Source organism: Simochromis diagramma, unplaced genomic scaffold (assembly GCF_900408965.1).
Source record: "Simochromis diagramma unplaced genomic scaffold, fSimDia1.1 OVJJ01000208.1, whole genome shotgun sequence".
Lineage (NCBI taxonomy): Eukaryota > Metazoa > Chordata > Actinopteri > Cichliformes > Cichlidae > Simochromis > Simochromis diagramma.
Window position 1 is genome coordinate 4047282 of NW_024386789.1, and position 24751 is coordinate 4072032.

At 39.9% G+C, this 24751-nt stretch overlaps 2 protein-coding genes across 7 annotated transcripts; both read left to right on the top strand.

Annotated features, from left to right (window-relative positions):
* The first annotated feature begins 729 nt into the window (after window positions 1-729).
* Window positions 730-4053, top strand: LOC120728538 (stonustoxin subunit beta-like). Of its 2 annotated transcripts, none has more exons than XM_040023525.1 (5): window positions 730-1153; window positions 2537-2569; window positions 2708-2773; window positions 2872-3014; window positions 3268-4053. In XM_040023525.1, exons 1-5 carry the CDS (start codon window positions 1105-1107, stop codon window positions 3694-3696), a joined length of 720 nt encoding a protein of 239 aa, XP_039879459.1. In that variant the 5' UTR covers window positions 730-1104; the 3' UTR covers window positions 3697-4053. The 2 variants fall into 2 exon arrangements, with proteins under 2 accessions (XP_039879459.1, XP_039879460.1); XM_040023526.1 differs by having other exon boundaries at window positions 2711-2773.
* A 5744-nt stretch (window positions 4054-9797) lies between these two features.
* On the top strand, window positions 9798-24421 carry si:ch211-234p6.5 (pleckstrin homology domain-containing family A member 4). 5 transcript variants are annotated; one of them, XM_040023531.1, is made up of 24 exons: window positions 9798-10132; window positions 12100-12163; window positions 12287-12385; window positions 12509-12581; window positions 12675-12775; window positions 12926-13044; window positions 13133-13345; window positions 13458-13752; window positions 14024-14080; window positions 14252-14398; window positions 15152-15211; window positions 15321-15401; window positions 17145-17297; window positions 17419-17517; window positions 17721-17829; window positions 18275-18336; window positions 18649-18750; window positions 18842-18932; window positions 19136-19191; window positions 19659-19799; window positions 19882-20289; window positions 21449-21570; window positions 21666-21770; window positions 22710-22821. In XM_040023531.1, exons 1-23 carry the CDS (start codon window positions 10092-10094, stop codon window positions 21739-21741), a joined length of 2769 nt encoding a protein of 922 aa, XP_039879465.1. In that variant the 5' UTR covers window positions 9798-10091; the 3' UTR covers window positions 21742-21770; window positions 22710-22821. The 5 variants fall into 5 exon arrangements, with proteins under 5 accessions (XP_039879465.1, XP_039879461.1, XP_039879463.1 ...); XM_040023527.1 differs by having other exon boundaries at window positions 9802-10132; window positions 21661-21770; window positions 22710-24421; XM_040023528.1 differs by lacking the exon at window positions 9798-10132 and adding an exon at window positions 11471-11897 and having other exon boundaries at window positions 21661-21770; window positions 22710-24421.
* Window positions 24422-24751: the final 330 nt, after the last annotated feature.

Below are 24751 nucleotides of genomic sequence, written 5' to 3' on the forward strand. Positions count from 1 at the left end.
TTTCAGACACAGATGTAAACACTTGGGCACTCTGGGACACTTCTGACACCACAGTGCATGGCATGCACGGTATGTACTATTTAATGTTAGCACTGCAATCAGCGCTTCAGTGAGTCATCTGCTTGCACATGCAGGAACACAAGAATCATGAGGCAGCCTTGACATGAGGTTTGGCAGGTTGCCGGAAACAGTAAACACCTCAGTCTGCTGTGGAGAGCAGAGAGATGATCACAAGAACGGGTTTACAATCAGCAACATGCTTTTTTCTTTTAACCCGACCTGTTCACATTGAGGCATCTGTAATGGCAAACGGTTTATGAGGAAGTGATGTGGGGCATGAGCACATGGGTCACACTTAGTCACATTAAATCCGGTTTTCAGGATTAAAACTTGAACTTGAACTAGTTTTGCATGTGTGCTGATATGTACAGTGATATGGATGTTGCATAGCAATTGTAAATGTATTTTAAAAAGTGAAAACAAAAAGAATCTATCCTCTTTTCAGGTTGCATTAGTATGTTAAGTAACAGAATTTTAAGTATAACATTTTACCATAGTAACAACCTTGGTAATGATAATAATTTCAAACAGTTAAATTCATATCTAAAGCTACTTGTAACTGAATTTATTAGTTTTTTATTATTATTTGTATTGCTGTAAGGACATAAAGTATCATATCTAAAAGCTAAAGTTGTTTTTTTTAGATTGGTACTTAGAATTTGTATCCACCATAAGTACATCAGCACTGTCAGTGGGCAATGTACAGAGATCACTGGAGGTGATGTAGAGAGAATAGGGTGGGGTTTACTTGGTAAAAGGGGCGTCCTAGAGACGCCGAAGAATCCTTCTATACTTTAAAAGGAAAACATACATACACAGCTCTCATTACAAACCTCCTGCCTCCCCTTCTTTTCTATTGGTAACTTTTATCTCTTATGTCACCACCAATGATGATTCCTTCATCTCTGTCCTGCACCAAAGGTATATAAGCACTGCATTAAGTTATCACATAGTCCAGTCAACGAATACTCTTCATCCTCAGTGAGACCAGCCACATCAGGTCGAGATAGACTCAAGCTACTCAAATAGCAAGCCGGTATCAAGATGCCTAACACCAACAGAATCATTTCAGAGACGAGGAAGGCAGAAAAAGGTGATTTTTTAAATATATTTTATCTAAAGATATATAACTTTTTTTTCCTTTCCTTTTTCCAGCATGTACATACTACAGTGATGTGCTTTAAATGTACTCGCTGAGGTGAACCAAACTGCATTTTCAGCAGTGAAGTGTTCTTCATCCTCACTGGCAGATCCTGAGAGAACGGTTGACCAGAGTTTGTCTGTATAAAAATGTATTTAAAAAAACCTATAATTATTTACAATACTTTCACATTTCTTTGCTTGTTTTGAATGGGTTTATAATGGTATTATTCCCTGGGAGCAATGGTTTAAAAACAAAAAGCATCATCTGCCTGAACCAGATGTAACCCATGGGAATGCATACTGCAAGTTACAAGAACAGCTTCGAAAATGGTCATATGTTTTCAGCCTCCACTGAACAGATACTGTCTTTACAAATAGTGTCTTTGCAGATCTTATCATAGCTTATAACTTGTCTGTACTCATCTTAACTAATGCAAAACAAAAGTCAAAGGGTGAACAGAGTACCATAATTTAGAAAAAGCCAAAAAGAATACATGTATTACAATTCCAGGTATCATCTACTGTTTTTGTCTAGTCTGTTTTCTGTCACCACAATTTTCAGATATATTGCAGCAGATATTTTAAACCATTTAGATATGAGCAGCTACATGTTTGTAGATTAATATTCTGAGATGATGCGTGTTGATATAAATACATCCCATTACTTGTGTTTTTGAAGGTTCATATCTTAATGCAGTGAAGATTAAGTGTCCTTACCAAAACACTGAGACTGCATCCTTATGCGTGACAGCAAAATATCACTTTCATATCTGGCTTAAGTGCCTGTTATGCAACAATTAATCAGTTAGAAATTAAGAGGGAAGTGATTTTGCTAAGATCAGCCTTCTGCATTATTAATTTTAGGGATGCCCATGTTGCATGTGTTGCAATCCATTATCTTCGCATTAACTCTGACTTTAATTCAGCTAGGTGTGACTTGACACTTGGATGACTTTCCTATGATCTTGTGGCAATAAACTAGCTTAGGATCTAGATCCCCAACTTATCTGATTTGCACGGACAGATCATGTCACTCTTCTCATCTCATAATCTGCTTTGAGCTTCACGCTGCACTCTAGTGTGACTGAAGCCAACCCCAACAGCATCTGAGATGTCTTGGTCATTCCAACTGCCTGGCATGAATCAACCACTGACTCTAGAAAGCATGCAATCTCTGATGTGATGATCTGACAAAGGCAGATGCTTTTCTAAGTATACCCAGTTTTCCTGTGGTTCACTTCATCACCACTTGAGATGCACCTGTCACCTACCCCCGCATAATATTTATGCCAGTTAAGAATATTGATGTTAATAAAGGTTTCTTTGGTTTCAGGAAAAAAGGCCAAAGTGGTAAAAACACCCACAGGTAAGACTTGAATCCTACCACAGGCTGGATTATCTTTTTGATTTTCTTTTTTAAATCATGCCTTCTTTAAAGGCTGACCCCACTATGGTTCATCTAACTTGTTTAGTATCTCCTGATATTTATTGTTATTTTACTCAGCAGAGAAGATGCCAGGGTATGAGACAAATATCCCTGAACCCAAATGTAGAGCTGATCTTATCAAATGTAAGTTTGTTTGTGCAGTTTTTTGTTTTTTTTACAATTCTTTCCAAGCACCATTTGTTAAGTTATTGTTTATTATTATTTATTTTTTGCTTTGTCAGATTGGATTAACTTGTCTCTGGATGACAAAACAGCCAATAAAATGCTGTGGATCACAGAAGGTGGTGCCAAAGTGGCCAGAATGACTGATAACCTCACGTGTCCTGTCTTGGACAGACCAGAGCGATATGAGTACGCTCCACAGGTAGAGTATGAGGATGCATTTAGCCAGAAATGGCATATATTACAAATGTATTTTCTGCTCATTTTAAATGTTTACAATGGTGTAAAATTAGATGTGCTTGGAAACAGTATGTACCCAAAGTTTATTTCAAACCTGAACCTACTGGTGTTGTATTTCCAAAAGGAGAAAGCAATGCTGCTTGAAATTCTCTCACATTACGCTATAGGATTAGCTCAGTGTGTATTATAGTGACATTATCACCTCTGTGCATAAGGTTCTTTGCAAAGAGGGAATCCTGGGAAGCCGAGGCTACTGGGAAATGGAGTATTCTGGATGGGTTGTGATTGGAGTCGCATACGAAGGAGCTGGAAGAAGGAACAAGGATGGGCCCTGTGGCCTGGGAGAAAACGAGGAGTCCTGGGGTCTCGGCTGGAGTGGTTCCAGCTATCATGCCTGGCACAACGGTCGCATTACACAGATTGTGGAGCTTCCCAGGTGCTCCACAATAGGTGTATATGTTGACCAGCCTGTTGGTGTCATTAATTTTTATGCTGTGGAGGATGTGATTGAGGGAGGAGAACGCAATGGGAAAAAGGAGGTTAAACTTTTGAAGCAGTTTAAGAGCTCCTTTAAGGAGAAAATGATGCCAGGTTTATGGGTAGGAACAAACTCTGACTGTGTAATCAAAAAGAAGGAGGAATAAAGGAGTGGAAGCATAGAGGCAGATTATAATCATATCTAAAATTGAGTGGAGCTGAACTCTTGTTGGGTGAGGAGTGAAGTAGCTGTTATCCTATTGCAATAAAGCTGCAATATGGCTGTTTTATATTTTACCAAAACACTACAGTATCTCTGAGGAAAACATAGAACATTTTTAAAAAACTTTTTAATCAAGGGAACAAAGTGCAATTAGAAGATATTCAGAAAGGAGTCACCTTCTGAATGCTGTCCACACTGTTGGATTTTTCTGAAAACACAGGACCACTCGAGGTTTATACTAATATATATGTGTGTATTTGTATTTCTCTATTGTTATTGTTTGCTAAGAATATATATTTAGTTAGACATAAGTGTATGTAAAATGTTAAATATGAAAAAATGTTAATCAAAAATAAAGTATGGAAAAAGGAGACTTTTTTTCTTTTTTTTTGCTAATGTGAATGTTGCTATAGTATGAAGACAGCAAAAATATGCAAAAAAAAACCAAAAACAAAAAGTAGGGACAAAATCAGGATTTAAGCAGTACAGTAGTACACTCACAAGGTGCATGTTAGACTCATTGTAAAATCAGACCAAGTCCCAAATCTAATTGTGATTCCCCAGAGTGCTGCTATGGAAATTACATAAGGCTGGTGTCTAACTGTGTAGTAGGTGTAAAATTTAAATTGGCATAAATGAAATATAAATAAATAAAATCCAAAAGGGATATTGCAACAGAATTAAAATGATGAATCTAAATATTTGAATTAAAGCTTATTTTCTTACCTGGCAGAAAGACTTTCTCTTTATTCCTATTATCTAATATAATCTGTATAATTTAAATTAATTAAACATGCAGCATATTCAAATTTGGATAAATTCGGGATTACATACAATTCATCTTTTTGAGATTTGTTTTTGGTTCTATACTGAAAATGAAATTAATTGCACGTTTTCTGTCTGTGGTCAATGTCTGAAGCTTTTTAAGTAGTTAAAATAAAGTCGTATGCACAGTGTTAAGTTCGCACAACATAAAACTCCTTCAGTGTTGTTCAGTAAAGAAGACTGACTAGAAACTGCTTCCCTGGAGTTTAAAGGGGCTCACTTTGACATGTGAGATGCTCCAGCTCGAACATTAGTTTCTGTCTTTGACAGCCTGACCTTACCTCCTACTGCTTTCAAAACTAAAGCATCAGCTTAATAGGAACTAAAAGTGGCACTCATTTAACTGTTATCCTGCCCACAAGGCACCCACAGACGTCAGTGGTATATCAGCTAAATATGCTGCAATTTTTTTAATGTAATGCAATATTTAGACAGAGATACTGACCCCTTGGAAGACCCCAGTTGGATGTTAGACATATTGATATAGATTTAACAAGTGCCAAGAAAAGCCCCAGTAAGCAATGCATTCAAGTCATTCAGGTATTTGACACACTTAAACTGTTGTCATTGCTTCTGCATACTGTACATACAATGACAGTCATGTCAGCGTTGAGACAGCAGAGGACATACAGACATTACCCTTCCAGAAGCAGGTCAGTAGAAATCTCACTCTTCAAAGGGGGTCAAAATGAAGTCACGTGTAGTCAAATCAATGCTTTCTGTACTTTATCCATTTACTTAATCTTAATTAGTAATACTCAAAAACTGCACGTCTAGCTTTAGGCAGTTAAACACCAACCAAATTGAGCTTAGCTTAGTTTATTTAGGCTATTTCGGTGTGATTCTTGTGATGAGTATATATAAGAATTTACAGCCAGTACAGTTAAACCGATATGACAGGTACAAACATCCATCATTGACCAAAGAAAATGAAACCGGAGACTTGGATCCAAGACTAATAAAACCCACGGTGTCACCTCACTGCGTGTTTTGGATGTGTATATGTGATCATATGATAGGTATGAGAGTTGGAAGAGAGAGTTGAAGAGTGGAAACTCTCTGCTGGTGTAATGAGCAAAGTGATATATGCTATACAGCAAATGGCACATATGGTCACACATATAGCATGGCATAAGGAGGATGCAGGGTGAGGGTGGGAGGAATGACCAGCAATCCCTGCTGTTGTGTGAACATGCTTTGCAAACAATACAGACAGAATTTAAAATTTAAAATATCCCTTTAAATATTTTTGAATTGAATGTTAGAACGTTTTATGAATGTATCTTCCCGTAGGAGCGTGATATGATGAGAGTTGGATTTTCTCCAATGTCCTGTTTTCAAACACTCTCCGAGCTTTTTGTGTGCAGCAGATAGAACCAGTTACTGACCAGTACTAAGTTCTGTTTGTTCCAGTGTGCTTCCACAATATTATTCCTTCATGGTTCCACCTGATCGACAGCAGAAGCTACTCAAGCATTACTGTGATGAAGTTATACTGGTTCCAAAAGATTTGTTGTCACGTATCTACTAGAGATGGACCGATCCGATATTACGTATCGGTATCGGTCCGATACTGACCTAAATTACTGGATCGGATATCGGAGAAAAATAAAAAATGTAATCCGATCCATTAAATATCACGAAAGCACCTCACAAAACTTGCAACACGCCGTAACTCACCTCAGAACGTTAGCACGTCGGAGCAGTATGCATCACGTGATAGAGCGGCTGTGGCATGCGGGACCTGTCGGTGGTCTGGATAGCATTTGGAGCTTCACTAGCAACCCGGCATTTCATCTCCGATAAAGTTATCCCGAGAGAAGTAAAGCAAGTGTGTAAGTCCATCTCTGAATGTTTGTAAAGCATTCCTGCTTAAGCTTAACGAGCGACTGCCTCTCGCTCTCCGGCTGCTACTTCAATCATGAAACTGCTTAACGATCAGCTGATCGGCTTTTCTGTCGCGAGTCCGTGTCTCTAGTTTGCTTTTGGCCCACTTTGCACCAGAAAGAGGAAACCAGCGGCTAAACAACAGCAGCACGTTTAAGCTTGATCAGCTGTTGTTAGAATTTATTTAATATTACTTTCTACACCAGGATCTTTTTCTACGCAGCTGACGGCTGTAACTGTGCAGGGGCGGATCTAGCAAAGTTTAGCCAGGGGGGCCGATAGGGCATGAACAGGGAAAAGGGGGCACAAAGACATACTTTTCTTTCTTATTCTCATTTAAAATGTCTCGCTTTTAATTATTTAATATTTATCTGAATCTTACACCCAAAGTTTTAATCTGATGTAAAATGTATAGAAGTCCATTACTGCATATAGTAACTGTTAAGTCTAATATACTCTAGTAAGCTATAGTACTTTTTCCTTTGGGAAGGTACCATCTGTGCAGTCTGCAATTTTGTTGAAGAAAGATGTTGAATCTATTTAATATTTCTTGAAAAAGAATTGATTTCTGTGCATTTTTTTTCACACTGCATCAAATTAAGGTTGATTACGTCGATTAAGCATCATGAGGTGGAGCGTGAGGGGTGGTTCCCTATTTTTTATTTATTTATTTTTGTTGTTGCTGGGAGTTGGAACCCTATTAGTTAGGTTGCTTAATATTTATGCTAAGTACTCTTTAAAATACCAGAATAGGGAGGATGGTGTAGGTTTAAGTTTATCAGATTGATCAGTATTGCTGAACTATGAAATATTTTTTTTTGCATACAGGTATAACAGAATAGCTTTAGTGTAGTTGTTGTTTTAAACTTGAGTATGAACTTATACAAAATGCAGCAAGATATTTAAAAAACAGTTTTGTTGATTAAAAAACACTATATCGGATTCATATCGGTATCGGCAGATATCCAAATTTATGATATCGGTATCGGTATCGGACATAAAAAAGTGGTATCGTGCCATCTCTAGTATCTACTAGCCCACATTCACACTATCTGCAGTCTAACATGGACTGATAGGGTCACCAGTTTCATGTTGCTCTTTCGCTCCATATTATCTATACATAACACTTTACACTGTTGTCATGCTCTGCTGCTGGACAAATGTTTCACATGTATACTTTTCTGGTTGCAAGTAGCAATTGTGGCTTTTCTTTTCCAATTGTGGCTGTACTACTCTCTATTTACTATTAAAACATGCAATAATAAAGTATTTTAACATGAAGCTAATCAATGTATTTTTAAACATATTTTTATTTATCATATATGCCCATAATGAAAAGTGCCCTCAGCAGAAACAGTGATGGACGAAATTATTAAACAGCACCACCTGCTGGATTGTTCTTGTCAGTACACCACAACAGAAAACCAATTCCACACGTAGTAAACCACGTGCACACAAAAATTGATTTCTCTTTTTTGGATCTTTCGTTTTTGTATGGAACATATGGAACATCACAAAACATGTTAAAGTGCTATTGTGTGTATTTTTTTCTCTAGAAAATTAATCATGAATGTTGTTTAAGGGAATATGGGGAAAATTATGTTCTATGTTATCACATGTCACATAGTGTAGATCACGAACTTTAACTATTTTACCTATTCGTTCACAACACAATACTTACAATGAATAACAAATTATTATCTAGAAAAATTGTTTCCATAGTAGGAACTAATTCAAAATGACCTTAAACCTTATTGTAGATATTGTAGATAATCTATGTGTGTATTATGCGAGATCTACATTATTAGGAAAAGTCTAATCAATTGAAAATTAAATAAATAATTAATTAACAACAAATTAAATAAATAATTAACACGGAATAAGCTCAATCAGTGAACGGGCATCAAACAAGGTCGCTTTCAAATGACAATACCAATAACAAAACTTTGACCAGAGAAATCTTCCTGTGATTTAATCATCTGATGGATGCAGCTGAATAAAATGTTGTTGGTGTGATTTATGCTTGACCTTTGACCTTTCAAGCTAATTTGGCCATTTTTTCCTCACTAAAATAAACTGCATTTCCCATAATCCTATGAGAGGGCCCCACAGGTTGTTCAGCGTGTAACAGGAGACTATTAGTAGTCATGCAGCTGTCTGTCACTGCATGCGGGCGACTGCTCACTATGTTAAAAGGGAGTGGTCAATAATTACTGTAGGCTAGCTGATTTGTCCCATGTGAGAACGGGACATCCTGAGCATCCCGGGTCAAGACCTTCCTGGATAAAAGCAAATGGCCTGGACACGTGAGCTAATTATACGACAGCACGATTATTATTGAGTGTTGAGAAATAGCTTCAGTGTTTGCGTCTAGGTCGCAGGATTCTGAAAAGCTCATTTCACAGGAGATACTCTTAGATTAAAGATACTGCCAACCAGGCTTCAGGGCGCTCCTGCTTACACTTGACTTTTCTCTTGTCTCCCGTGTTCTTATCATACCACTTAAAATGCTTTTGATATCTTACTCCTGTGCTACAATAACACCAGCTCTCCTGAGGCATGTGTACACTGCTGATTATCAGCATTCAGTTTCTCTTTGAGTGCCTTTCTTCCCGTTAAGCTTTTGTACATATAAGTATATAATAGTTTTAATTACTCTCAATCCGTTAACCTTAAAGCTGTACTTTCTTTCTTCTTCTTCTTTTTTTATAGCTGTATTAACGGAGCATCATTAGTTTTCTTCTGCACTCTCTACAATCAGCTATACAAGACGCTGACTTGGCATAGCAGAAAAAATATATAAGAAGGGACCATCTGGGAAAATTATTTTTGCCTAATTGTGAGAGCCTTTCAACTCTAGACAGGCTAATTATAAAATAATTGGTTATCTTATATTTTAATGCAGCTTCTGAAGGTTTTACATCTGTTCTTAAGGCTTCTTTTTCTTTTAATAATTTAAACTTTAATAGATTTAAAGTGCCTAAACAATCCATCAACCAAATGTCAAATTGCTTTCCTAACTCAAAACTTTACTTTGTCTTGCATATGGCATGGTTTTGGAAGTAAGCCAGAGCCTTAAAGCCTTTGTCTCATTGTGCCCCTCATTCTCTGAATATTTTGGCTTTTATTGGGGGTGATGACTCAAGACTGGCATCCAAATCTCTGATTGTAGTAAAGCTACACTGAGAATTTAAATAATGCAAGGGGCAAAACAGAAGCACGAGAAAACAGCTGTTTTTTTTTTATGTGTGTGTGTGTGAATTCTTGAGTCACAAACCCACACTCAGCAAAAGACAGAGAGGCTGTCAAGGGCAGGGCAAGAGGGAGGGACAGTGAAGAAGAAGAGGGGGAGGAAGAAAGAAGGGGCTCACAGAGAGTGCACTGTTAGTGGACAGAAAAACAGACTGAGTGCTAACAGCCAGTGTAGGTAGAGCACCAAGCGAGGACTGCTGCTACAAGTCAGACCAGAGTGAAACAGTCGACAACAGAGAGGGAGATTCACACGTCCACGGAGAGCAGCGGAGTGTAGCAGAAGAGCGTTGTGACTGTTTGGGCAACAGGAGCTCGTGGTAGCCAAGAAGAAGGCTGCCAAGCCTGAAGAGATGCTGTGAGGAACAGTGCCAAGTGATGGAGCTTGAAGCAGCCAGCAGGCAGGCGCGATTAGTCAGGTATATACAGCAATATGGCATCTTTATTAACATTTACGTCTCATGTAGTTCTAGATGGTTGCACAGTTAAACACCACACTTTCTTAATCATTTATCTTTATTTAATCTTTGGTCAATAATGTGACAAATTGTGAGCAAAAGTTGCTAAAGGTTAACAATACTGTGAAGCAGCTTTGTGGCTGATATTTATTATCTGTGGCTGAAACACTCAGTGGCCCCCTGAGGGACTTCTTTAAACCTGTGCTAAACTTTTCTGTAGTAACTCAGCAAGTTTTACTCTTATAAGCATCAACTTTATGGCTTCAACACCTTAAAATGTGCAGCAACCAGCAATCTCGTGTCCTCAGAAATGACAGCCCAGTTAAGAGTCGAGAGAGTGTCCTACGTCACTGCTTTGCTTATCAAGGTCAAACGTATTTTGATAGCTTTCGTTGGCTTTTAAAAGTATGAGAATGTGGGAGACATGCAAATGTTTTTGTTGATAGAGAGAGGGAGAGGATTATTTTCTGGGGCAATGTATTCAACATGGTCTGTGTCCAACTTCACATGATGCTTCAGAGTCCTCGGGCATCACAAAGCGCACTCTGTGTCGTGCACAGACCCACCGTTTGTCCTCCCCACCATCCCTCTTTAGCATTTTAAGTCTTCTCCTCTCTGAGGTGGTGACCCTCACTGATTAAAAAGGAGATTTTCCAAATATTTCACAACACCCACAGAACCCCCAGTGGCTATGAGGTTGTTGGTCTCTAACAAAGACGTGACTGAGTTCTCTCATTTACTCCGTGCCGCGCTTGTAGGGAAATGCGGTTGATACTGGCAGAGCTTGTGGATACCAAATCATATCAAACATCTGGTTCATCCGCAAGTGTTTGTGGTGGCTCAACGTGAGATGCTCCTCGTGATTTATTTTTTCATCTTCAAGTTCATCTGTATTAGTGTTTCACAAAGGTCACAAATGAGCCAAGAAGGCCGTAAAAATACATCTTTGATAAGGAAGCTTAAGCAGGTGTAACTCGAAATTTCAGTTTCTCCATTGGAGTTATTTTGCTGTCAAATATTTATGGACGAAAGCAAATGCCTTACATAATATGCACACACAAAAGAAATGTAAGGAATATTTTTGTTGTAGTACATGAAGAAATATATAAATATATACTGCACACTAATAGTAGAAGAAACAGTAATAAGAAAGTAGTTTAACATAAAATACTAGATGGACAGATTGTTGTATATTGTCACATATAAATATGCAAAAATTTTATTTTCCCTTTTATATTTAATTTTTTATACTACTATAGCATTATTATTATTATTATTATTATTATTATTATTATTATACAAAGTAAACAACTTTTACTTTCCCACCACCATGCTCCTTTATTTGGGTTTTCTATTCTCAGCGATCCACACTGCAGTTATGCAGTTTGGACCAGATAGTGTCTCATACCAGCCCCGTCCCTGCTGCCAGATTGGTTTTCACACAGTCCCAGCCCCTCCCTACCACCACAGCGACGCAGCTGTCACCTGTCAGTTTGCATGGTGGGGATGCGCACCGGCCTGTTATGGCTCAGAATAGAATTGTGGGAGAGTTTTTCTGGAAGTATGGGGCAACCACACCAAGTCCTTGAGAGAATGAACAGTTGAGCAGGGAAAAATCTCAACTATATAGGAATGTGGCATTTGTTACGTCGGAGCTTACAGGGCTGCTGGTCAGTGGAGTGACTGACTGCTTCTACAGAGGGGGACACTGATTCAGATTGTACTGGTAAGCGGTTACATCTTAGCCATACCAGCTTCAAGTAGCTCATTTGAATATGTGGGCAGAGTCATCTTACAGCCATGTATCTTGGTATTCAGGGGGTCTATGTGGAACTTTATGGGGTTTTATTACTGTGTGACTATTTCCTTTTAACTGTTGTTTCCATCTTTTTCCTGTGGTCTGAACACATTTATTTGTCACCCTACAGAATGGATGACCACGACAGAGTAAGCCAAGCGTCCAGCGTGGCCACAATATCTTATTTTCCCGTGGTAAAGTTTTGTTTTCATATTACAAGGCTCCCGTCTTTGTACGCATGGGTGACCTAGTGTGATGCTGTTAATGCATAAGCACATGTGTGCACACAAATGTATTTTTCCCTGTTTTGGTAACAGGAAAGTGATGGGAAGGTGCAGACATTCGGGAAGAGGTGTCAGTCTGCCAAGAGAGACCCCAACTGCTCTGTGGTTATCAGAGGATGGCTCAACAAAAAAGTACTTTTGCATCATTTGCTTTCACGATCTACTTAAAAAGATCAACAACTTCACTGTTGCATGCGGAAGAGTGTGTGACTGAGTTTACTGAAGAGCAGAGCCTAATTGATCTTCCTCCCGCAGGATAGCTCTGGTTTGAAGCTTTGGAAAAGACGATGGTTCGTCCTCTCTAACTACTGTCTGTTTTACTATAAAGGTAAGAGATCGGCACTTTGTCTGGAGGAGAAATTCTATCATGTGTGGTGATGCATTCCTTCTTTTGTTCATGTCTCATCCATCCTCTTCTCAGACAGCAGAGAAGAATCTGTTCTGGGGAGCATCCCACTGCCAAGCTACAAAATCCTGTTCTGCACGCCGAGGGAATGCAAGAACAGAAAGTTCACCTTTAAGGTATTATTGTTAAACCAAGTCATTGCAAGGATGTAAGGCATTCTCCAATCATGCGTATGTGCATGCAATATTTAAGTGTATATGTAGATTAGGAAATGTGAATTTTTAATAATGAAAAAAAAAATTTGTGAATAATATGTGTCAAACTAGGTAGTGCATCAGGGGATGCGCTCTTATTTCTTCAGTGCAGACACTCAGGAGGACATGTTGGGTTGGGTTCGAGCCCTCGGTCAGTCTGCTGCAATGGAGCCAGACAGCTCCATGAACAGGTTCAGTTCTGTTCAAAATAGTCATGAGGTTTTACATTCGGTCGTTTTACACTATTTTGACTCATAAGCATTTTTCTGATGCTTTCAGGCGCTGCTCAAGTTATCACGACTTTACGCAGATAGGTGGCAGCAGTGAATCAGTGGACCTCCCTAAATCTCCCTCTGATGATGAGGGTCTATCCCAGAAACACAGGCACGTCAGCAGGACTCTGAGTGAACCGAGTAAGCTCAGTGGTGGAAGGATGGGGAGATCGCACTCAGAGCAGAGGGAGAGGCGGAGCATTCATCAAAGAAACAGCAGGTTGTCAAGTCGTCTGTGTGTGTGTGAATGGCATATCCAAGTGGTTTTCTTAAAAGCTGAAACAATAACTGCAAAGGCTGCTTTGTGCTGTTTCTGCGATATTCACAAACAGAACACCGAGCCCAGATTTAAGCAGAAGAAGAGCTTGTGGTCCAAACAAGGAGGAGGATTTTCTCCTGGGTCAAATCGCACCGTCACAAACAGATGTTATGGCAACAGGTTCTTTGACCTCCAGAGGTCAGCTGGGATCAAGACCACACACACCGATGGGAAGGGTTGACATACGACCCCATGATGACCCGATCATGCTGCCACATACTCTTTACTATGCACCTGCCTCACCGAATCTGGAGTTCAAATCCAATCCCAGCACTCCAGGCTCAGAAAGGTGGCAAAGTCTAAGCAAGGTTGGAACTTTCAAAAAAAGATCTTGATATTTAATTGTTTCATGAGAGTCAATCTGTATAAAACCTAATGCCAAAACTCATCTTATCTCAGAGAAATGGGCTCCAAACAGGGGGATTGGAAAGAAAGTATCCAAGTTGTATCACGCATTTTATCTAACTTGACTAATACAGTGTATTAAAAAGCATCAGCTTGAGTGGAATGGCCCTTTTAAAGCACAGTTTTGTGTTAACAGCTCATGTTTGTCAACCCTTTCTCTTTCCCTGTCCTTAGCCTGCCCCTGTATATGGTTCTGTTCATCATAGCAGTGGGCGAAGACCTTTAGGGAAGGTAAGCAATTAAAAAAATCTTTGTTGTTATTAGTAATGTCAAATTTCATTGAGTAAAACCTTCTGAAACAGATCATTAAAGTCACCAATAACAGTTTTTACTCTCTCTGCACAGTAGCACAGTGTTTGATATTGTGTTCTCTTTTCACATACATGCGGTCTCCTTCCTCAGAGTTACTCCACAGGGGCACATGCAGACTTACTGCCCCCTTTACCCCCCTCATCGAGAGCCTCACATTCTCCACACCCCCCACAACACCACCACCATCATCACCATCACCGCAGCCATTTATCTGTTTGTGTGCTACCGCCAGCTATGGTACAGCCCAGCCTGCTGAACTGTGCTGTATTCTTACAGCATTTTGTGTGGTACAACATGCTCAGTGGTGCTGTGGTGTCACGTGTCCTACCCCTTTATTTAAAAAAGAAAAAGAAAACACTGTAGACTTTTTCTAAATGTATTAATACAGTTGTCCTGTGTATGTCATTGACTTGTTATATGTCTGTCACTGTCTTTTATTGTCACTAAGTCTGGTTTTTTTTGTTACTAACAAACTGTGTGTTTGTTATTATAATTGTGTTTTTCTGTTTTATTATGTATTTATACTGTTTTGTCTGCCAAGATTATGCTACATGTACTATAATGACTATTACATGAAGTTGGTGTTTGATCAGTAATCTAAAAATACATGTGTTTTAAGCATTTTCAACATTTCTGTCTCTGATTCATGGCAATTCATGCTATAAGCAGATGGTTGCAGTGTGCTAAAGCTTGTGCAGTGTTCTGCAGTGAGCTGAGTTTTAACATTCAGGCAGTAACATTTAAGCATTAATCTACATGTTTCCCTTAATATGATTTAACATTAGCAAGATTTTTTAAATAAATTTAAAGAAAATGTTAAAAAAAAAAATATATATATATATATATATATATATATATATATAAAATTTATTTAGCTATCTAATGATACATTGAAGGTTTGTGAAGAGGAAGGAGAAATATTTTATAATCATTGTTCAAAAAAAAAAAAAAAGTACTGTGAAACAAAAGGGTGACTATGATGATTTTCAGGCCCCAAAACCTGACCCGAGGGAAATGCCACCACTCCGGCCTCTTGAAAGTGATGCAGACGTGAGTGTTCATAATTTCAGCATTTGGGTCTTAACAGTCACCAGACCAGCACAAACTGAAATCATTTGTTAGGTTTTTTTGTAGTCATGAGTTTGATTTTTCTCCTCAGGCTGTGTTAACGAGGTTGTGTGGGTGTGACAAACTGCTGCAGTCTCTGTCTGTAGAATTGGCCCAGCTACAAATGGATAAGGTCGGAAATTCAAAAGATTTAATTCTATATAGACAATACACGACCCAAGCATTTAATCTAAAGACACACACACACACACACATATAAACTTAGCACAAACAGCAAGGAAACTTTTGTGTGGTCGAGTATTTGTTTGCTGTAAAAATGCTTCTTGGCAACAAATCTTACACCATTTAATTCCCTTTAAATGGTGTAAGATTTGGAAGGAAAACGTATCCGTGGGTGGAGCAGCAGAGTTGAGTATGTGGATCGCACCCATAATTAACTTACCAAATCTTCTCTGCCAATTCCAAACAGCTGTTTCTGCTTTTGACTCTTGATTGGTGTCATTTATTGGATTAGATGATTGAAGCCTTAAAACAGAAGACATACTGGGCCTCAGTAGCATGTGGAAGAACCATACACAGCAACAACAGCCTGGTGCGTCCTCCTCATGCTGGTCACCAGCTTTGTCACACACTGCTGTGGGATGGCATCCCATTCTTCAACAGCATTTGTTGCAAGTCAGTGGTGTGGTGTGATTGTGCTGATCACTCTGGCACGAATAGCACGCTCAAGCTGATACCACAAGTGTTCAGTGGGGTTGAGGTCAGGACTGCAAGCAGGCCATTCCATCCTACCCACTCCCAAATTCTGAAGGTTGTCTCTGATAAACCCCACTCTGTGGGGGGAAGCGTTGTCTTCTTGGAGGATAGAGTTCGGTCCAGGACTGTGGAGATGTGTGACTGCCAGTGGTTGCAGAATCTCATCTTGATATTTCTCTGACTTTAGTTTGCCTCCAATGATGACATGCCTTGTTTTTTCAGTTGCCTCCACCAAAAGCCATTACCCTATCAGTGCAGCAATCAGCATAGCGTTGTCCACATCTTCTCCACACTTTGGTGCTACAATCCACCTGCTGTAGGCAAAATCTTGACTCATCGCTTAGCGCAAACAGGCCTGGCAGTGAAGTGCAGTCCTGGCAAGCCTCCTGGCAGCCCTATGAGACCAGGGATTGGTTGTATGTAGGCTGTTCTGCATTGTCTGGGCAGAGAGTAGTCAGGCATATTGTCCTGCAAACCCTGACTATAAATTTGTAGAAGACTATCTAAGGTGCTGACAATATGAGGAAATGGTCTTCTTGTGGTGAACTTCTTGGTCCTGTCTCTGGCATCCACTGTTATATGGAACTTGGCCTTCAATTTGGAGACGATACTGGGATTCACTCCAAATAATGCTGCAGCTTGGTTTTGCAGAACACTAGCTTGAAATTGCCCTATGGCACAGGCTCTATCTAGCTTAGAGCAGACACTAACTGACTGCTGTAGCAGGGTCCCTGCTCACAGGTGCAACCCATCTACTCTACCTACAAATGGATTTTCCTTGTAAATATGGCACCATTTAAAGGGAAATAAACACTCTCTACAAAGGAATAAGATTTATTGGCAAGAAGCACTATTACAACCAACTAATAATCAACCAAACACCAATTTCTTTACTTTTGGTTCCACTCAACTAATAGAATTTAAAAAAAAAAACATATAGGTTCACTCCCAGTACATTTATTTATTAGGACACTGTGACTTTTTAAGAACAATTATTACAGAAAAAATAGGACAGTCGTAAGAAAAGTTACTGAACTTATTGAGTAATTAAAACATTTGTGCAATTAAGCTACGAGAAGTACAGCCAGATTTTGTTTATGTTTATTTAGAACTTTACACACATATAAAGTTCTTTTCCTCACATCTGCGCGTGTTTCAGGACAATGTCCAGTGTGCTTTGGAAGTTTCCAGACTGCAGCTAGAAGAGTGGAAGAGCCATGGACCCCAGGCCCACGAGGAAGCGCTGACCGAGAAGGCTTTGTTACAAGAGGAGCTGGTGACAGTCCGGGCCAGAATGTGTGACGTATCACTGGTGTGTAAAAAAACAAAAAACAAAAACCCTCATATTAGATTACAATAATATTTCTTCACTGATGCTGAATCATCCACTATGGGTTATTGAACTAATCCTCTGATATTTTCTTTATATTCAGGAAATAGAGCGGGTTTGGTGCCAGTATGAGAGGATGGAGAGCGAACTGTCTGTTGTCCGTTCACAACTTCAGCACATCTGTAACTTTGGAATGCCACAAGTAATTTTACACTACAAACCAAATAGTTTTTACCTAATAAGACCCATGGCCTCACAAAGAAACTTTGTTAAAGTGTGCACAACATCTATTGAAAAGTTTGCCTCAACTTTGATGATCCTCATGTGGGGAGTGGGGCTCAAAATGTGAAACTCTCTTATATTTTGATGTTCTATGTGGATCATGTCCATGTTCTACCCAATCAGGAGCAATCTCAGGCTCAGAGAGAGCTGTGGATGATGGAGGACATACTCGATGGACTAAAATCCAATCGGAGTCACTTCCGCTACCTGCTGGGGATACAGAGACATCACTGTGAGCATCAGCTAGACATCCTACTGTAATATTCAGACTCTTACTGCACAACTTTGCTTTCAGCCATTTATAACAGTCGATCTTTGCCTGAATCTTTGCATTTCTGAACAATAACAGCACATTAAATGTGACATTTAAATGGAAAAAAGGTTATCAACAACACCAGCTCATTACACTGTCCGAGCTACAGACACCCCTTAAACTCATGTATTCAATAATACAAATGATTGAAATACCATGTTTTAAAGCAAGACACGTGATGTTGTTATTCAGCGCAGATCAGTGCCACATAGCTAATTATAATAATAATTGCTCCTGGCTGCCACTTGGGGCCACCAGTGTATACAGCAGTTTCCTGGTGTAACCTTGATACTGCACATGGAACCTGACAATAACCTGACAATGAGCAGAGTCAACACTGTGACCTTTTCTGTCTCTCCCTCAGTGTTTCAGTCCACAGCTCCGCATCCTGGATCCCCTGGCTCTCCTACAGAGTGTCTTCCAGTGGTATGACACTTGTCCATTGTTCATTTGTCAGTGGCCCCTGACATTTGCGCTCTGCTTATGAACAAGCAGGGAATTGTTGTCCATTCAAGTCATTTTGCTGGCTTGCTGGCTACATGATGTTTTTTGGCTTTACAGCATTTGATTTTAGTTATTGATAATATTCATCGTGTGAGGCTAGTTGTTAGAGAGTAAAAACAGAACAGCAAGATTTGCACAGAGCAGCATTCATTTATATGACTATGTCTGGCACAGATAAATTGGCTTTTCCATAATAGTTCCACAGTGTTCATCACATTCCTATGATCCCTGCAGGACGTGGAAGAGGAGCCGCCAGTCCGCCCACCGTTACCCCAGGAGCTACAAGAAAGCCAGAGCAGGAACATGAGCCATGGATGGGCAGAGTCCCCATATGAGGTGGGCAATTTTTTAAAATCCGCCAGAAAAGACATTCAAGTTCGGTAATATTTTTATGGATGTTTCTGATATTTCTATGCTTATGTTTCAGGCAATCTACAGCCACACTGTTGATCCTGTACACAGAAGAGGAAACAGCCAGCCTGCCCTCCTTAATGTGAAAGCACATAGAGATCCCTCCGGTTGGCACAAATATGCTCACTACAGAAATAGGCTGATATTAATACACTGTGCTGTATATTAATTTTTTCTGTCATATCTATTATTAATAGCTTTAGTAGGTGTTCTATGCATAATGCTAAATTATCCCACAGTGGCTTTCTACCCTTACATTTCTTTATACCCATCCTTTTTCCACTTTCCTCTATTTTCATCTCATTTTTAGACTCTCAGTCTGGTTCAAAGTGGATCCCACCAGACACAACCAACCAATCGACCAAGGTTTGATTCTTCATAATTTCCTGTGTGTTGGCATGCGGTGTGATCCAAAATGCTCCAAATATAGAAGCAGTCAAAGCTGATATTTCCTCATTGCAATCACAGCCAAATTCTAATTCTTTGATTCTCTCATCCTCCTTGCAATTAGGGCATGTTGCAGTACCTGTTCTAGACGAGAGGGGGAGGTAGAAGCTCACGTCTCAATGCAGTAGCTCAGCTCAACTGTAGCCACCAACCCCCTCTTTCTCACCTGCACAAATGCATATATATAACAGTATATATAGACAGGCATAGCGAGCAAATATCCATCATAATTTCACACACACAGATTCTTCTGCACAAACAGATTCAAACATAAAGCTATTTTAATCATCTTTATAATGGCTGACAGGGTTTCTCGCTTTATGAATCTTTGAGCTGCAGTCATCATAAATGACTCATATTCTAAACAGCCCGTGTTTTTTTTCTAGAAGCTGAAGCTGAAGATGAGTGAAGAAGAGCAGATTGAGAGAATGAAGAGAAATCAGGAGAGGGTGACTAATAGGAAAAAACCTCCTGTTCCTGCTCCAGGTGCCCAGACTCAGGGTCAAAGTTCAGAGCCAAAAGCAGAGGTTTGCCAAATAATGAATGAATGAATGAATGACTATATTGTGTTGTATATATATTTACTTTTCTTACTTGGTATTCTCTCAGGCCCCTTTTCCCTTAAGGGTGACGCGAGTGGTTACAGCTGTACTACCGTCTTCGCTTGTGGCCAGACGAGTTTCTGTCGAGGATCCTCCTGCTGAGCTTGATACTCCACTGGCTGAGCAGATCCCATCTGAGAAACAGCTAAATCTGGCTGAACAGGGTAAAAAACTGTTAAGCAAACCACCCAGGAGGCCCTTGTTGGAGAATCCTGATCAAAACTGGTCCTCAGCAGAGATGGACCAGGATCAGCCCATTAAGAAGACATACAAAGATCAGCATCAAGGAGCATCCAGGACCTCCACGAAAGAGTTACGTTCAGAAGTGAGCAGAACTGAGAGTTTAGAGACGTCAAGCAATCAAATTCGAGATGACGCCGGTTTAGAAAATGGAAGCGCAAGCTCAAATATAAGGGTAAGAAGAAGACAACATTAAGATTCATATGATTAATAAACTAAAAGGATACAATACGATAAATCCATCACATTTTATTTCATATCAGATTGCAGATTAATTTGACTCAGTCTGAATGAGCTCTAATGTGCTGTTGACAGTAGATTTATCTCCTCTGTCGGGATGTATGACAATTGCACATAAACCATTTTTCCTTTTGTTTTTTGTAAATATGCTTTATTTTTTACTTTTTATTTTACTTTCTTGAACTTAATATGTGAACATTGCGTTAAAGTTTAATGCGGATATAAAGCTTGTTTAAACAAACAGCTGGAGATTCTAGATGAGGCCTTGTATCAGTGTCTGTACAGTAATTCTGAACTACAGTTAATTCATCCATCCATCTTCATCCGCTTTATCCGAGGCCGGGTCGCGGGGGCAGCAGCCTAAGCAAAGAGGCCCAGACCTCCCTCTCCCCAGCCACCTCCTCCAGCTTATCCGGGGGAACACCAAGGCGTTCCCAGGCCAGCCGAGAGATATAATATCTCCAGCGTGTCCTGGGTCTGCCCCGGGGCCTCCTCCCGGTGGGACATGCCTGGAACACCTCACCCAGGAGGCGCCCAGGGGGCATCCTTGTCAGATGCCCGAACCACCTCAGCTGGCTCCTTTCGATGTGGAGCAGCAGCTGCTCTACTCTGAGCCCCTCCCGGATGGCCGAACTTCTCACCCTATCTCTAAGGGAGAGGCCAGCCACCCTTCGGAGGAAGCTCATTTCTGCTTGTATCCGCGATCTCGTTCTTTTGGTCACTACCCACAGCTCGTGGCCATAGGTGAGGGTAGGGACGTAGATCGACCGGTAAATTGAGAGCTTCGCTTTTACACTCAGCTCCCTCTTCACCACGACGGACCGGTGCAGCGTCCGCATTACTGCAGCTGCAGCCCCCCAGTTAATTCAGTATCACTTTTATAAGTGACTCAAAGCCTAATAAAATGTTAAAGCTGTATTTGAGCTGTTATAGAAGGCCTGATGTGACAGATATGTTAATATCATTGCATCAGTTGTGTCATTCAGCAGTATTTGTCAATACTGCATAGAAAATTATAAATGGCACTCTTACAATTATTCTTTTAATTAAAGTTATTGTTATATGTGCATTTTAATATAAATCCATCTCAACAGAAAGTGGAGCAGTCTACTGCCCTTCTGACCTCAAACATGGACTATGACCTCTGTCTGACCCATGAACAGCGAGAGGCCAAGCTCCGGCGAGTGGAACGAATACGAGAGAGAGTCATAAGAAGGTGGGGGGGGGCTGTTTTCTTTTTTACACAGTGTAAATGTGCTTTATATTGATGAAAGTCTCAGCAAATTGGCTGTTGTCTGTCTATCAGTGCAGTCAGAGAGAGTGCCACTACACACAGTCAGCTCTCGGTTATGGGAAAGGAGAAGGAAGTTCACCATGTTCCCTCTGATGCAGCGAGAAAACAAAGATTGAAAGCAGGTACTTACTAATTTAGCAATACAGTACTGATTTATATAGATTTACTAACATTATATAGTAGTTGAGTTAATAATTAACTTGTCACTTAGGACACTTGGCATTATTAACAATTAAAGATCACTGAATGTATATAAAAGACAGACATGGACTAGGAGTCTGAAATTGACTGGAAGCATTATTTTTTATAGCCAGCAGGGGGCAACGCTTATGGTTTCAAAAACAGATTCTATTGAACTCAATTTCACTCAATTTATGACTTCAATCAGCATTTTCCTAATAAGTTTATGTTTTTGATTGCCAGCTTTATGGCAGTTTTAAACAAAAATATGTTAATTTTGTAAATTGTTGTGACATTCAGAAGAAAGAAGAAAAACAGTAGTAAGGCCCTTGGCTACCTTGTTGCTATTGTATAAGACTGTGGACAATCTGATATCCCCATGTTGGTCTTGTTCCTACATCATAACAATGTCGGTCCAGGATGAACATTGCAGCTGAACAATCTCATTGTCTAAGCAGTCTGTTCACATTAGCTAAGAAGTTAGCTAATGCTATTAAAAACTATCACTAGCAAACCAACACAAGTAAGCTAAAGTTGCTTAACAGCAAGCGTAACTTCTATGTCTGTTATATTGCACAAATTAATTAAGGAAACACTTGTAATGTCTACTATTTGTTGTAGAAGAGCGTTTTACATAAACATTTTTTTCTTATTCCAAAACTGTGATATTACAACAATGTGATTGGTTAGTTGCAATGTTAGTCCTGGGCCAACATTATAATGATGATACAGCAGCTGAACTTACAGCTTTTAACAGTAGTCCACTAGCCAGTGGGTGGCACCATGGTGGCTACGTCAAACTTTTATGATGGTTTCTATATTAGTAGAAGTGCTAACTGCTAACTATTGCACCTGACAGATTAAATCATCTGTGTTTTCAGGCCATGATGGCCATGGAAGCTGTGGGGATAACTTAAGAAGTTCTGGAGAGCTTCAGCTTTCAAGTGCAATATCTGAGGATAAAGAGGAAGAACACCAGCAACTTAATAATCAGGCCAAGTTAGAGAACAGAACACAGCACAGCGGGAGACCGGGGGTTGCCAAAAGTAAGATCAAACGTCCAGCTTCACCCTATCATATCTCATCCATGACTGTTTATCCGAAAGATGGAGGGAAGAGATTCATAGGTCTCAAAGATGATGAACAGAAAAAGGTTGAAGACAATCCTGATGGTGATGATAATGAAAGTGATTCTAAGGCCTCTGATCTGAGAGCCAAATGGTTCCTTTCCACAAACCAGTGGAAAGGATTCATACCTCTACAGATCCCTGCCACAGAAACACTGTGTAATGAGGAGGCAGCAGACAACCAGGCAGCTTCATCTGATGGCATTACTGATTCAAATGAAATGTTATCAGCAGTGAGTGAGAGCTTAGAGAAGATGAAAGAGAACCATTCACTCTTCTATAAGATTGCATGTGACATCAGTATTTCAGATTCAGACATAACAAAGAACGATGGGAATTCATGTGCTCAAACATCATCTGGGCCAGAAGATAAAGACCCACTGTTGATCACTGAGTCTGTGCCAGCCGATGCTGCCAGTAATGTTGGCCCTTCATCTGACCAAGAGAATAAGGATGTCACTCAGCCTGTGTCATTTAATGGTAATGAAAGTAGTGGGACAGCTGCTTCCAAACCTCGAGATTCAACAGTGGACCTTCAGGAAAAAGCAACAAAAGATGCTTCTGTTTTTGAAAAGAGCGCTGCAGATGAATGTGAGGACAACTCAAGGTCAGAAAGCCAGCTGAAAGTTAAAGAAACTACTGGCAGAGTTTGCATTGGGGACACTGATCCCAACCAGACACTGGATGGAAGTGCAAGTCAGACAAGAGAGGAACGTAGTGGAGCGAAAGAGTCAGGGGACAGGAAGTTTGGGCGAGTGAGATCGGAAGAACTGAAAAAGTCTGCTAGTTTATGTGATGAGAAAAATGAGAAAGTCCCAGAACAAGGCAACAAAAGCTCCGCTGCTCTATCCAGCTCTGTGCGTGAAGCCGGACGTGTGATTCGGAGTGCTTCTTTCGGAAAGGCGAGAGTAACAGTATTAAGGACAAGTTTATAAAAGAAAGCACAGAGACGGCTTAAGGAGCTTAAGTGAACAAACTCGAGAAGGACAAGAACACAGTTTAGAGTGACTGCAGTGAAAAATGTTAGAAGAATTCAACTGACTGAAGGAGTCTGGACCTAATTTTAAATTACAAATTGTATAATGGGAACATATAGTATCAGGAACACCTTTAATATTTGGTAAGTTTAAACATTTCCACTATCTACTGTTGAACATTTATGCAAATGCAATGGAAAGTCTTAATATTTCATCATAACAAAAACTATGTACTGTATGGAAATAAAGTATTGTTCTTGCAGTGGAAAAAAACCAAATACCTTCTCTATAGCCGCTGTCGATACACGCTCTGTGTTTGAGGCTAACATGATCATTCCTCTCAAAATATGCATTCAACATAGCGCAGGAGTCATAGCTAATGGCTGCTCGTGATTGGTAACCCTTTTATTGTTCCTGCTGCAAAATTTGTTGTTGTTTTTTGTATCTCAGATATCCTGATTAATAAAAATGCTGTGTGCCACGTCGAGACCCAGACTCGAGCTTTGTATGTGCCAGAATCACATTTATGTTTTGCTCTCATTTCAGCCCTTTTTTTCCCACCCACTGAAGGTCCCCGTGGTGTTTAGGTGCTTTTCTCTGAGGAGACCTGATGCAGAATTACACGGGGCTGCTGAAAAAGCCTTTGTCACTTTAAATCCTTGCCATGTCTCAGTCGATGACATCATTGTCTGAGAACACATTACATCACCACTTCCCAGGCTCTCTCTCTTAAAGACAGCACCACCTTATGTTTACTGAGCCACACACACATACACAGACATGCAGACATACACTGAGAGAGAGACCCACTGATCTGTT